General features: G+C 33.2%; 1 protein-coding gene across 4 annotated transcripts in view; it reads left to right on the forward strand.

Moving 5' to 3' along the window:
* Window positions 1–717: 717 nt before the first annotated feature.
* LOC150082200 (E3 ubiquitin-protein ligase Siah1-like) overlaps window positions 718–15681 on the forward strand; it is a 44053-nt gene continuing 29089 nt past the window's right edge. Inside the window, exons 1-2 of one of the 4 annotated variants that reach the window (XM_090380045.1) lie at window positions 718–857; window positions 13881–13971. In XM_090380045.1, the coding sequence (XP_090236171.1) occupies window positions 13920–13971 (52 nt within the window). In that variant the 5' untranslated portion in view covers window positions 718–857; window positions 13881–13919. Of the gene's footprint in view, window positions 943–13877; window positions 13972–15681 lie in introns of all 4 variants that reach the window. The other 3 variants (XM_090380043.1, XM_090380044.1, XM_090380046.1) reach the window with 3 other exon arrangements.

The raw sequence follows: 15681 nt of genomic DNA on the forward strand, positions 1-15681 counted from the left end.
TCCAATTTGTACAATAGTCTTCCATGCGCAACAATGTCAAAAGCTTTCCTGAAATTCAAATATATGATATCAAAATTATTTTTTGCATCCAATTCCTTCGTAACCACATCGTGTTGAAGGGCCTATCGTGATTATGATAGTTATCGATTGTAAAAACGCAAATATGATCAACCCTAATCATGAAATCTACTAACGCTTCAGAATCTAAAATTACCTTAGAGTAAATGTTAATAAAAGAAAAAAAAAAGATAAAAAAAGATAATCGCAGTTCAAATCACATTATTTTAAATGGTGTTTATTTTAAATAAAATAATTTTAAATAAAATAAACAACAACAACAACAACAAAAAATTGTGAGGTAAATTCTGGAATCCTTCCCTTACCATTCATAACGCATAGTATCATATTATCCCCCCTTTTGCTTTACGTAATTTGTGAATGAGCCCATAATATAAAATAAAATTAGGGCCAGTGAGTAATAAATAACGAGAATAACGTCGGGCGAATTAACAGAGTAGGGATAAAATAATTAAAATCATTATTATGGATAAATTGATTAAAATGAGTATAATTGTAAAAATGGGGATTGGAAAGATATTTGCTGTATGTATTTTGTGATATGACATTGAAGTGTGAAGTTAGGTTGGGTCATGATAAGTAGAGCTTGGTTTTGCGTTCGATGTATATGTATTTTTATTTATATATACAAAAGTTATTCACCTGAGAATTACTAAATTTCATCAGTAATTTATAGTAGCTAACTGACTGTATAATCATTTGGAGAATATGTAAAAAAAAAAAAAAAAACAAAAACTACCACTATCAGCAGTTAATGTTGGAGTATTTTGATGGAAGAGGTAAGCACCATTTAACTAGGCGCATGCTATGTTATTGTTGAAGGAAATTCCTCATGGGTTTTCTTTCATTGTTGATCACATATTGGTAAGTAATGAAAGACATTTTAATGATTTTAATTACTGTTTTGGAGAGAAGTTAATTTTCACTTACGTTTCTTATTTAGGATAGCGATAATGATTGTAAGTTTACATATTCGAAGGAATAACATTTTGGGTTGCTAACTTGTCAATAAGTTAGGGAAAATTGCTATCTTCAATTTAATAATAAACTTGTTTGTGAATTTTGACGCAATTCAATGCAAACCTACCAATGCAACTAAGTATTTTATTTGTGTTTATATTCTGCAAAAGAAGTTTAAGGAAGTTCATTTAATTAATTACATCAGGTTGTACTGTGTTAGAATTGATTTTTGAAAAAAAAAAAAATAATAATAATAAAATAAAATATATACTGTATATATAATTATCCCTATCTGTGTGTCTTCCTTGTAGTGCTTTGATAACAATGGGTTATTTACTCGCAGCCATATGTGGTATCTATTGTGTATATCTATTGCTGCTTTGATTGTTAATGTTATAAGTATTATGAATACTTACGGTAATAATAATACATAATTCAGATCAAAAATAGTTATTTTTGATGTGTAGTATATTATACGTAAATGATAAATAAAAAGAAATTTATTTTCATAAGTTAATTTTATAACGAAATTGTAACATGGCAAAAGCTTCTCTCAAGTAGTTACAAGCAGGCTCAAATAGTAACTCAGAAGGCACCACTACAGTTTTTTTTTTTTTTTTTTTTCAGTCAATTTGGATATAATATTGAAGCTCATTTGTGAATTTTGGTTCATTTGCTAACCTTGCTTATTTTGAAAGTTATTTATCCACTGTAGTAAATTTGAGGTTTATATACAGATGGAAAAGTGATGTGAAGTTTTGTTTTCATCTGTAGCAAATGTTACATTATGTAAAGAATGCTATAATATTGTAAATGGTTAGTTTGGACTTGTATGTTGTTCCTGTCCACCTCCCCACCCATTTTGCCACCATTGATTTCCTTGGTTGTTTTGAAAAAGGGGAAGGAATAAAGGTGGTTAATTAAATATTTTAGAAATATAACCAAATTGAACATTGTTCTGCAAATTGCAGTGCCTGGAGAGTAGGCACCTGTGAGTGAACTGATTGAGGTAATATAAAGCCTTGAATGGGTTGAGCAAGCTGAATGGTGATGGGATTCTTCCTCTTGCTCAGATTAAGAACCTGAGGGAGCATAGATTCAAATTGAGGAAATACAGTTGTAGAATGGATGTGTGGAAGTTTGCCTTTAGCCAGCGGGTGGTTGATTGGTGGAACAGACTTCCATCTTTTGTTGTGGAAGTTGATAGCCTAAATAAATTTAAGGCTGAGCTGGACAGGCATTTAGAACAAATGGAGGGTGCGAAATGGGAGGGCTTTTTTTTTTTTTTTTTGGCTGATGCTGCATAAGCTTGCTTTCTTGCATCATATGCCTCTACTAATGCTAATTCTAATATCTTTTTTTTTTTTTTTTTAGACCATGCACAAAAGTATATTTGTTTGTTTGTGGGGGTTCTTATTTGTAACATTTTATTTTGTGGTTAATTGTAAACCACTGCATAATATTAAACATTTAATGAAACATCTATAAATGAAATGTTATTGCAAACTAAATAGAATAAAAATTAAAAAACTTGCAAGTTTTGTTGTCAGGATGAAATGAAGTTTTTTTTTTAATTAATGAAGATTCTAAATGTGAGCAGTATTGAATATACAGTTGAATCTCTGAATATGCTATCTCTGGAACCTGATCCTTGCCAGTTCTTGGAATTTGCTAGATTTTAAATGGTTATACATACTGTAACATATTGTGTGTGTAACCCCAGGGGCTCGCATCTGGTGAGTATGGGCTTGCACACCCACAGTTCTAAGCTGGAGTTCTAAGCTCAACACAGTTCTTGGTGATTCCCTTCTACTTCTGACGACTCTTGTTTTCTCTCTCTCAGGGTAACTCAGAAATTTTTTTTTTGGCTGGTGTAGCAAAGGCTTCAGGCTTCGAGGCACCATATGGCTAATAATAATATATATATATACACACACACAGTGGTGGACAAAAAAACTGCATCACTTGTGAATTTTGCAAATAATGTGTTTTGTGCTGCATTGTGGGTTGCAGAAATGTCAGAAATGCATTTGTTAGATGGGATAGATATCTCTGTGAATGAAATCCAATAAAAAGACTCCACCTGGTGTACCTAATTGCCATAAATATCTTCCCAAAGGGTAAAATGCATAATTAATGGAAATATGAGAAATCATGCAAATGGCAATCATGACAACCAAACTTACGTTTTATTGCATATACATGTACAAACTGAAATGACAAGTTAACGTAATAGTATTATGTACTATAAATCGGCAAAATAAGTCCTCAGTATTTTGTTGTTCCTCCTCGAGCTGCAATTACAGCCTTGCAACAATCTGGCAGAGTTAACCATCTGGATGTACGGTTGCCCAATTTAATGGTACCACACACTTACAATGCTCTCCTGCAGCTGAATCTTACTTGTTGGGCTTCTTCTGAGCAATTTCAGGCGATATTATGGACCAGCAATTTTCAATAGGGTTCAAATCTGACTGTTGCTGGGCCAGTCCAACACTAATTCCCTGCATTTCTGAGGTATCACTTCAACTTAAGGGAGAAAAATGAGGGAAAACATTGGTGTAAGTATGGTTTAAGCCTTGTGAGACAAGAAGACAAGCTCATCATTAAATCTAAATAGCATAAAACTTACCAATTTTGCTGTTTGGCAAGGTGCTGAGTCCTGTTGAAAAATGCAGTTTTGGATAGGTGATACCTAATAATGGGTTTCAGGCACTCCAAGATTGCCTAAAAACAGTGTGTCCTGCCAAGTCTCATCAACAAATGGCCAATTAATCTTTAGGAGAGGTTATTTGTGTGCAATATCAGAGCAACTTAGTGCAAAGGCCAGTTTATTTTGCACTGAGAATTAAGACCATTACATTATCTATACAGTTTAAATCCTGTTGACAGCAAAAACAGATTTAAGGATAAAGTGAGTCCTGTATACATATATAATGAGAGAAATATCACTTTGGTTCGATTCTTAAAGACAAATGTGAGCATCAACACTCACACTTGTCTTTAAGGTTTACTGATTCTGGATTGTAAAACGTTGATTTATTTTTTATTTTTTCCAACATTTTACAATCGGACACATTACAGATGTGCCAGGTTTTAGAGAATTTACTGTATTATTTTACAGCTTATCCTACATCAAGAAAAAAAGTAATGTGTAGTATGAGGAACAGTATTATCAAAGACAATTAATGATCCAATTGCAAAGCATTACACTTTTACTTTCACAATGTGATCTTTTTCACACCAAAAAAATTACCTATATTTGTTTTGAACCATCACAAATATATATTTTGTTATTGTTTATTTATTTTATTTTATTTTTTTCTTGCCAAATACTAACAGGCAAAAGTTACCATGCCTGTGTCTGCAAACAGTAATGTAAAAATTTGTTAAGAATTTTTTTGATGAATATATTATCTCAGCCTAATGCATCATATATGAATTATGGAATGAAGAAAACATTTTTGAGTTCTCCATTGAATCAGTAATATTGTTTGTAAATAGAAGCAGACAGTATATCACTTTCTAATGAACTTCTCCATTAATTAAATTGATCATATCAACACAAATGCCTTCATTCCAAAACAATTTTATCATTTATTACTGTGCCCCTTAAAGAGGCTTGATCATGGTAAAATCTTTTATGTTCTTGTTTATACTCCGGCACGACCACCAGATCAGTGGAGTTTACACAATAAATCATCAATACACATGTTAATCTTATTTAGCAGTCACAGGCTTGAACCCTGGTCCACTCAAAGAGCACATGCCTACTGCACTTGCACTCCTGACCACTCTGCTACATGAGGTGGTACTGACACAAAATTTCCACATTGCGCAACCTCAACTGATATGCTGTTTGTGTCAATGGCCAATCAGAGCAGTAATTGGACAGTTTGACAATTCTCAAATTGTTTTGATAGTTTTGTCTATTTTCTGAAAAATGGCCAGAAAATGGGTTGCAAGATTGGAAGGTTCAGTTTGAAATTGTACTACTGTTGAAGGTTGAAGGAATTCTTAAAGAACTCCTCCATCATGGCTGGAGTGAGCTGATCTAAAGCAGAAGGAGTAGGGTTCCCCCATGAGTTATTTTGTGACTTTAATCCCATTGCATCATAGAGATCAGACTGGGAACACACAATCATACAGATTTAATACACTTGTACGATATAGCTTAAGATGCCGATGAATTGTCAAACAACATGTGGGTTGCCATATTTGGACTTTAGCAAAGCATTTGAATAAGTCCCAAATGAGAACTACTGTAATAAGCTGGAACATGTTGGGATTACAGTTAAGATTCTAAGATTTATCACTTGGCACAGGAGTAGAGGGTTGTGATTAATGGTTATTCCTTAGATTGGACTAATGTTAGAAGTGGAATCCCCCAAGGTTTTGTTCTGGGACTGTTATTGTTTCTGATTTCCTTAAATGACATTGATGAAAGGATAGAGGGCATGGTGTCAAAATTTATAGATGATGTAAAGATTGCAGGAGTATGACAAAAAGTGTTCCTTCGTGATGGCTTAGGTAAGCTTCATGAATGGTCAGAAAAATAGCAGCTGTGTTTTAATGCAGTAAAATGAAGATCAAGAAATTGGGAAACATTAAGAGTAAGTGTTTGCATTTTAATGGATAAATGACTTATAATAACTTGGTTAGGTTGAATTATAAACCATAGAAGAAGAAAGATTTGGGAGTTAGAATACAAGCACACATGTTCTCCATGCAGTATAAACAGATTGCAAGGTGCGTAAAACTGACTCTGGTCCATAAGTCTGAGAAGAGGTGAAATTTTCACAATTATTAATGAATACTAAGACTGTGGGCCATAAATTCAAATTACAGGGGAAGAGGTATAGATTTGGTAGGAAGTTGTATTTTAGTCAATGAGTTGTAAATTACTGGAATAAGTTATTCTTTTGTGGGAAGTTGAGGCTGTGAATGTGGGGGAATTCAGAACTCTTCTGGATCTGCATCCACATGAGGAATATAACATAAGAAAGGTTGAAGGGACTTTTTTTTTTTTTTTTTTTTTTTGCTGGTATGGGATACAGTAATGTATTATGGTATAGCAGAAGCCTACAGCTTCCGTGCACCATATGTTTAATATTAATATATTCAAGTATTACAAATGCCTATCTTTATGGCAGTGTCCTAAACAGCTAATTAATGAATGCATAGCTGCAGTTAAAAAAATTTAAATAATTCAATCCCATCATTAAAGAAGTCTTATCTAGCAGACCTATATTGTTTAACTAGACAACCTTGGTTTGTTTATTGCCCGAGACAAGTTTTTATGAACATGGACATTATTTTATTTTTTTTCACACTAAAATGAATTCTTCTACAAGCATCTGACACACAACACTTATTATTTAAATTCATGTGAAGATGAATGCAGCATGAAATATATCATGAGCACGGCCACACTATTTTCGCACTAGAGTTTAGTATGAAAAATTTAAGTTTGGCAAGTACAGTAAACCCTCGATTTAACGGATTTCGGATTTAACGGACCGGAAAATAATAATACAGTAATGTACATATTAATCTCAACCATATTATTTTTTTTAGGTTATACAAAACTTCAGTGTTATTGTTACTTAAAAATTAATAATAATTACCTATTTCCATTATTGTTTTGATAATTACCTACTTTTATTTTTATAATCAAATTCAGGAAATTGTTTTTTATTCTTTCTGAAAACATGTTCAAATAGCTGTTTGCCCAGATTACAGTTAACAGATAAGAGCAGGCGGTGACTTGCGAGCTGAACGTGACTCACGATGCTAAATTGCAGGTCTACCGACTCACTTTGTTTTGGTCTCAGTCTGCCTCAAGCTATCGTGCGGTCAGGTTGTATAGAGTGTTTCTGTGATTTCTGAATTGTGACTTTATTTATTAAATAATTTTGTAATCCAAATCCTTACAATTTAAAATGGTATCAAGGAATTAAAAGAAAACATGTGAACTTAAATGTGGCACAGAAATTAGAGCTAATTAAAAATGAGAACAAGGCGTCTCAGTAGCACGTGTTTGTGAAATTTATGGCGTAAAAAAAAAAAAAAAAAAAAAACTGTTTCTAATATCTGTAAATCAAAGGCCAAATTGCAACATAATTTTAGATTGTACAGTACTGTATATTGTATTAAAGCTTTTTTTTACATTAAGAACAATAAAAAATGCCCCACAGGTTACATTCGATTTAATGGACTTTTGGAATTAACGGACACCCCTTCTCCCCTATTAGTCTTAAATCTAGGGTTTACTGTAATTGCAGGAGAATTGAGCTTTCAGTTCTTAGTCATTTAATATGAAAACCCCTTCTCTCTCTCTCTCTCTCTCTCTCTCTCTCTCTCTCATGAAAAACATTTGGAAATCATTTTTAATGGCTGCAAGATTACTAATTAATTTCATGAATGACAGGTTTTTCATTCATATGGAACTCGGTGGCATAACTGTTTCTCATTTAAAATATTTTCACTGTCATGGTTTTCCTCACAATTACCCTCCATCACTAAAGTGCCACTGAACCTCCAGTGAGGGTACTTGAGAGCTTTTCAGACTGTATAAAGCTTTAGTTTCCAGTGTGAATGTATGACACAGCAAAATATGACACACTTCTACTTCGCATAATAAGTGCAGTAAAATTGCCTATTATAATTAATATATGATGTTTTATTTCATATTACAGTGCTTTTCCATAACATTTTAGCAACTTAGGCGTGTATATAAATTTATATTTTTATTTAAAAGAAAGAATTTATATAAAAATTTATATAAAAGTGGCAGATATACAGTGAAGATTGAAGGAAGCTTTGGAAAATAGTTTAAGGATTAAACATGAAATAATTTAAGGCAGCACCTTATTTCCTCTTATTTATTTGAAAATTTCATGGACCACTTAATAATAAAAGAATGTAAATTACTTCTAAAGTTTAGTGTGGGAGATATCAAATTGGATCATTGTTGTATGCAGATAACATTGGACTGTTAAATAGTAGCCTGCAACCTTCAAGAATTTTTGAATAAAATAAAGGTTGTAATAAAGATTTTCGCATGAAAATTACTTACACAAAACAGAAGTTATGGAAGCTGTAAGAAAAAGGAAATTCATGTTGTAGACTAAATAACCAAGAATTGGACCGAAGTAGTAATTTTATGTATCTAGGATTGAAGATTAGACATGGAAATAAACAATAGAATAAGTTATGAGGGAGAAGCGAGGAAACCAGTTAAATAACTTCATTTGGAGTGAAGGACAAAATTAGTGGTATATAACAATCATTAAGTCTGTTAACCTATGGAGCTGTGAGGTGGGTTAGAAATAAAGGGATTGCATTAAAATTTGAATCTGCATAATCAGGAGTTTTAAGGGGGTAAAATGGAACTAATAGATGATAGTAATGGCAAGACTGTTATTATAGATGATGGATCAAGCAAAAAATCTAAGCAACAAATATCCAATTAAAGGTAAGTGAAGCAAATTTACTTTGCAGTGGTGGTATTTGTCCTGTGAGATTCCTCTTGAAAGTAATGAACCCATATTAACTGTTGGTTGAAGATTTAAATCTGAAATTTTTTATGCCTTCCTAATATAGACAAATTTTTGATTCCGTGTGGAAGCAATTTCTAATGGTTTCAGAGAGAGAGAGAGAGAGAGAGTAATTGTGTGCAAGAACCTATCAGGTGCTGCACCACAGTTTATGCAGCTGCAGAGTAATGCTGTACCTAATAGGTGCTATACTGTGAAGGTTCAAATTATATGTTTCTAGTTCAAGATTACTTGCTTTATTGCTCCCATGAGTTCTGTGAATATGTGTTACATAAGTGGTTTCTAAGAATTTGTTATTAGTTTCGAATAATATACATAAAAAAAATGCAGTCTTTGCACCTAAACATGCATAATATTCAAATTCCATGGTGCATAAAATTTAAAGGAAATTTTGAAATAAATTTTAAAATGAAAGTGACTGAGTATCAAATGTGTGTATTTTTAAAAATATTTATATACATAATAAGAAATATGTGAGCATATGCACATTTGAAATTTTACTCGCTTAATGGTTTTAAACTGAAAAATAGAGGCTCATTTAGAATAGTTTCATGTTTTTATTTTAAAGTACATAATTTTCTTCAATTTTCAGTAGAAATAATAAACAGCATTTTTAAAATTATTTTTTTTATTAAACAATAAAAAATAATATACAATAAGTACTGCAATCCATTAAGCATTTTGAAAAGATGAAAAATGAAGTATAGTGTAAGCAGAATTTAAAAAAAAAAAAAAAACAAACAATTTTCCTCAGAAATTAAAAAGAAAGTTGGCACCTGTAATGATACTAAGTCTGTGGGCATAAATTCAAATTACAGGGGAAGAGGTATAGACTGGATTATAGGAAGGTGCAAGGTAATGTTTTACTACAATTGGGATACTACAGTTACTGGGTTAATATAGTATTGGCATGTCAAAAGGATCGGAGAAGGGATATTAACTAAACAGATAATGATTAGTTAATGTCCCTTAATAGCAAATATCAAATATGAACATTAACAGGCTCAGCAGTAGATCAAGATGTTGATTGATGGTGCTAAGTGAGGAAGAGGAGTAGGAGGACTTATTGTGGCTTTTGCTCAAGATCCAACAGGAAATAGGATAGGATGGAGGAAAATAGTGAATTGAAAGCTGATAGTGTAAAAGGACTGATTTATATTATCACAGTGACCTGTACATTGCCTGGGTATAACAAATTTAGATGATGATGATTAAATAAACTGAAGTATGCCTTTTATGAATTGGATCTTCTTGTTATAAATTGCATCATAGGGTATATGATATAGTATGATATATTTACAGAATTAAATGCCATTGAACCACATTAAAGGAATGTTAACCTGCAAAAAATGTTGAAGAGGTGTCAACTTCCACCTTCGTGCCAGCAAAAATTTAAAATCAAACTAATAAATAAAAAAAAATAACAATGAAATTAAAAATATAGAACAGATAGGCAGAGATGAAGGGACACTTGCCTAGGCAAATGCAGAGCATGAAGGATGGCGCAACTGCTGCCAGAAGCAAGTAAAAAAACTCTGCACTGCACCAAACCAGACAAGTGAATACAGACACCCACTTAAGAAGAAAAATTCATGAAAGTTTAGGGGAACCACATTGACCACTTCTTCAAGGAGTCATTGGCTCTGTGTAAATTCCAAAAACACTACCATTTCTGTCACATGCTTCTTACGGCAAAAGAACCATAGATATTCCTGTTCAAGTGATTGAGACAGATACAACAAAAAAATAAGAAGTCTTAAACACCCGTTGACTAAGCAGAAACTTAAACTAAATATACATGCAGATTTTCATGTTGATGAAAATCAATCAACAGGCCAAACCATAATACGAATATGCAAAATAAAATCTACTAACTAAAATTACAAGAAGTGGGTATTGTGGTTCCTCTAAACTGTCTTGTGTTTTTCTTCATAAGTGAGTATCTGCATTTTTCCAATGAGTTTGGTAAAGTGGGGGAAAGGGTTCCTTGCTTTTTCTGACAGCAGCTGTGTGCCATCCATTCTTTGGATTATGCCTCTGTGCTTGCCCAGCTTATCTATTCTGTATTTTTAACAATGGTTTTATCTTTTTTTATTTGGTAGTTTAATTTCAGTTTTTGCTATCATGATGGTGGCAGTTGAAATTATTATTATTTTATTTCAGTTCGGAACAATTTCTTTAACGTGGTATGATAGTAAGCCAGTCACACTAAGAGATTGCCATGGTTTTCTGGAAGGGAAAAATTATTAGAAGGAATGTTCAAAACAGTGGGTTAAAATTATTTATTTTTATCTTAAAGAAACATTCCTTTTGCCCACTCCCTCTGATAATTGGTCAACCCCTTCTTTAACCCTTTATTGGTTCCATGAGTTGATTAGAAATTTGTCACAACTAGACAAAGGTTAATTTTGTAAACTTTCCACTAAAACTGAAGAAGCTATCCTTTTTTGAAAAGGCAAGCAAGCAGGTGGAAGGCCAACACAAAGTAAGACAAATCACTTTTCAGATACCTTCTTCAAAGGGTAAGCAGTAATGCTCCCTGGATAATTTTTATAATGGAGCATACCATTGCATTACTTCAGGTAATGGGTATAATGGAAGGATAAAGGAAAAATAGAAAATAGTGGAGGATAGAAGAAATGAAGGGGAAAAGAACACCGTGAGGTATTCCTTTCCCCTTCATTATGTAATCAGTAGAAGTCCTTGTTATCCAGTACTTCATCTAAGAGGATAGGTAGTCATGCACCCAGATTTCTGAGTGAAAAACTTGAAACTTTTTTTTTCTTCTCAATCCCTTTTTTGTTTGCTAAATTTCTGATTTATTTCTCTTTCTAAACTATTAGGAAGAGAAACATCAGAAATTTAGCAAACAAGAAAGGGATTTTGGTGTGGGGGGTAAGGTTCTGTCCACATATCCTAATTGATTTTGCCTTCCATTATCCTCATTTCCTGATGTAACGTATTGGTATGTCCTATTGTTATAAAAATACCCACGGAGAATGAATTAAAAAAAAAAATAAATAATAAAAAAATAAAATACTTCATTTTATATATTTCCTTCAGGGCCTTATATTCTTCTGTCAAGCTCCTTCTAAGCTGCCAAGCTTTATAGCCTGCACCTTCTAAATTATTCTTCATATGGACATTTCCAAATTTCATTAAAATCTGACTAATAGAAGTCTAGCAATTATTATTTATTTTTTTATATGCATATCACTTAGGCTCTCTGTATACACTATATTATAACTGATCCAATGAGTATTGTTTGTTCCTGTGTACTGATTGGTTAATAAATGGACAATATAGCAGATGTGCAGGAAAGTTTTTTTATTCTAGGTTAATGCATAAAAGTTGTTGCTTTTTTCCTCCTTTTTACTATCAGTTTACTAAATACATAAATCATGAATTATTACTATTTGCATATTATATTGATCACAGCAGAGATTTAAAAAAGTGTTGTATTTCAATGGCTGTTAAAATCTAGGAAGAAGTAAGTAAACTGAATTAAAAACGTCGAAAATATACTACAATTTTAAAAATTTATTAAATCAGAGCCTGAAATACATGTTGCATTACATGCACTGTTGATTATATAATGCGGAATGTGGAATGGTATTACATTGGGAAGTATGGTCAGTGAACTGAATCAGTTTTATGTATTTTACTGTGCTGTGTACCTTAATTAACTTGTTAGTTCCCTTTGCTAGTTATTTCTTGTGCTCAGTTTTTGCTCATCTTTCATCGTCAGTGGTTTTGTTCTATATGTATACTTATAATACTTATATAAATCACTATCCCATGTGTTTTTCTTTTGTGAAACTTTTCAATTGAAATAAATGCATTGGTAAATTTCTGGATAGATTCTTTGAATAGTTTCCATAATGAACTCCCATCTAACAGCTTTTGTCTCTCCAGTTAGGTGCATTATGGCCTTTGCTGCCCTTGTGCTGTAAAGCCTACATACAAACAAACTCTCCAGTTAATAGAGCCCAAAATATACTTTAACCAATTATAGTTCCCCTCGCTTGAGATTGAATCCTCCCCTTTTCCTTTGACCATCAGAATCTCTTTGGACATTACCCATTTTATGACATGGTGATTACTACCCACTATTGGTTCTTGTACTCTCAAATTTTGTATACAGTTTGGATTCCTGTTGAGAGCCAGGTCAAAGATATTAGAGCTCTTTGTACTTTCTCTGACATGTTGGAATAAATAACATCATCCAGATCGCTCATAAATCTGTTTCCCCCATGGTGTATTGTCCATCCATGATTTATAGGTATATAAGAGACAGTCTAAGTTGCCCATAATGGAGCAATCGCAGTTGGCTGCTCATTAAAGTTGTCTATAGAGATTTTTGTCATACTCTTCAGAATTGTTTGGCCTGTAGCATACCCTGACTCTTATCTTCCCTTTACTGTATTGTAATCTTGCATCACAAAGACTAAATGTCCATCTGAATTTGATCTGACTCTGGGTATGGTCTAATCACTTTCAGGGAGCTTTTGATAAGAGGCACAACTTCCCCTCTGTTTCAACCCCCCTCATTCCTGTTGGACGCTTTTACTTGCCACAATGAAATTCTTCCTCCCCATCCTTGGATGCCATCATATCTCTGTTAGTCCTATTATATCAGTGTTGCTTGATCTGATTAAATGTTGAAATTTGTTTAATTTATTTAAAATACTTATCACATTATTATATAGACAAAATAAATTTTGTTTGTATGTTTTAGATTTTTACAACCTTGACTCATCCTTTAGTACCCAAACACATTTTTTCTCAGTGGTATAAGACTGCTAGTGATTTTTGCACCTATTTCAGTGTTTCTTTCTGTGAATAAGGTAATTACAGGCTGGAAACAGGTACTCCACAAGGAGGGTGCAAGTGTGATTTTGGCCCACATCACTAACCTGCATTGTTCTAATATCTCTACCTAATCCCCACCTCCAAATTAAGTTTCCTGCAACCCTTGAGGCATCACAACAAATCTAAAAAAAAAAAAAAAAAGCTATCTAATTAACAAGAACTATATATACATATCAGAAGATAGAATTTTGGAGGAATCTTGGAGATTGCAACTCCATTGGTGGGCTAATTCTCAGATACAACTACTTAAAGTAAGTGTAGCTTTACAAGGATTAAATTTATAATGGCAAAGTGAAATTTTATTTTCTCTCTATTGCTTGACTTAGTTCTGATTTATCTTATCATTAATTGTATTTTATAGTTCATTTATAAAAATAATTTCTCTATACCTGCAATTTTTTAATTTAGCAGCAATTTACTGAAGATATATGAAAAGTGAGGAGTTTGAATATGAGTCGCCAGACCTCAAGTAGTAAGGCAAGAAGCCACCTCACCGCTACAGGTAAATCTTGTAAAACTTTTGTTACTGAGACTTTTGTCTCTCAGTAACAGAAACAAACTTTTGTTTCTGTTACTGAGAGAATAATTATGAATGCTATCATAAAATTTGAAATTTTTTTTGAGTTTGAATATTTTTATTATTTTTTTTTATATTAGAATTATCAGCATTAGTAGAGGTATATGATTCAAAAAAGCAAGCATATACAGCATCAGCCAAACAAAAAAAAAAAAAAATAAATAAATAAAAACACCCCATTTCACCCAACCATTCACTCCAAAAGTTTGTTTGGTTCTTCCTTGAATTTATTTAAGCTCTCAACTTCTACAACGACCAATGGAAGTTTGTTCCAGCAATCAACCACCTACTGGCTAGCGTCTCCGTAGCCAGGTGGGAAGGAGCAGTAGTGCATATCACATGCTTCTTGATTAGACCGGGGTTCAAGCCCGTCACCACCAAATACGGAAGATGCAGAAAGGTCAGGGAATGACCACCGCATATCCCGGAGCAATATGGCCTTAGTTGCTAATGCTCCTAAAAACCAAAATAACAACCTACTGGCTAAAGGCGAATTTCTGCATATCTATTCTACAATTGTCTTTCTTCAGTTTCAATTTATGCCCTCTCAGGTGTCTAATCTGAGCAAGAGGAAGAATCCCATCAGCATTGAGCTTGCTCAAACCATTCGGGGCCTTGTAGGTGCCTAGTTTCCAGATGTTCCAATTTGCAGAACTTAATATACTTAATTAATATAGTACTTAATATATATGTCGTACTCAACATGTGGCCTGATCATTGCCTTATACAAGAGAACAAACTTCCATCTGTTGTTGTGGAAGTTGATAGCTTAAAGAAATTCAAGGAAGAGGTAGACAAACTTTTGGAGCAAATGGACGGGTGAAATGGGAAGTTGGTTTTTTTTTTTTTTTTTTTGCTGATGCTGTATAAGTTTGCTTTCTTGCATCGTATGCCTATGTTAATGCCATCTCCCTATCTCTGCTAGCAAAATTCCTGTATGTTATTGACAAAACCCAATGAGCTGCTTCAGCAGCCTATCTGCACTAATAAGAAAACTTCATATCGGACTGCACAATTACTCCCAAGTCTTTTTCATTCCCCACTACCCTGAGTGTAGCACCATGCAGTTGGCATGTTACTGTGGGGTGCCTAACTTTTCTACTACCCATATGCAGTACTTTGCATTTGGCGATGTTAAACTTCAGTTGCCACTTCTCAGCCCATCTGCCTAACTTTCCTAGATCCTGTTAAAGTACTGTCTTTACTGTCATTTACGACCCTGCCAACCTTTGTATCATCTGCAAACTTGGATATTAAGCCTGATATACCTTCATCAATAAATACACAATACAACAATGGGCCTAACATCAAACCCTGGGGGACTCCACTAATAACATTGCTCCACAAAGAGCAGTGTCCATTGATTACTACTCTCTCTTCTCCCACTCAACCATCCCTTTATCCATAGCAGTAACTTGCTCTTAATTTTTCCCATTTAGAATTTGTTGTAGCTAACATCGTTAGTTGGTCTTGCTGTATAGAAATTAAAAACTGTCTGAGACCACTGTAGTCTCCTTTATGAAAACAAGTCCATCCCTTTTACCCTTGATGATATTTACATATTTAAGTAAATTCAACATCAATACATTGTGATCACTGCCACCTAGTGGTTCTTTTATCTACAGATTATTAATA

This window comes from Mastigoproctus giganteus, chromosome 8 (genome assembly GCF_048544385.1).
Source record: "Mastigoproctus giganteus isolate SK-2022 chromosome 8, ASM4854438v1, whole genome shotgun sequence".
Classification (NCBI taxonomy): Eukaryota; Metazoa; Arthropoda; class Arachnida; order Uropygi; family Thelyphonidae; genus Mastigoproctus; species Mastigoproctus giganteus.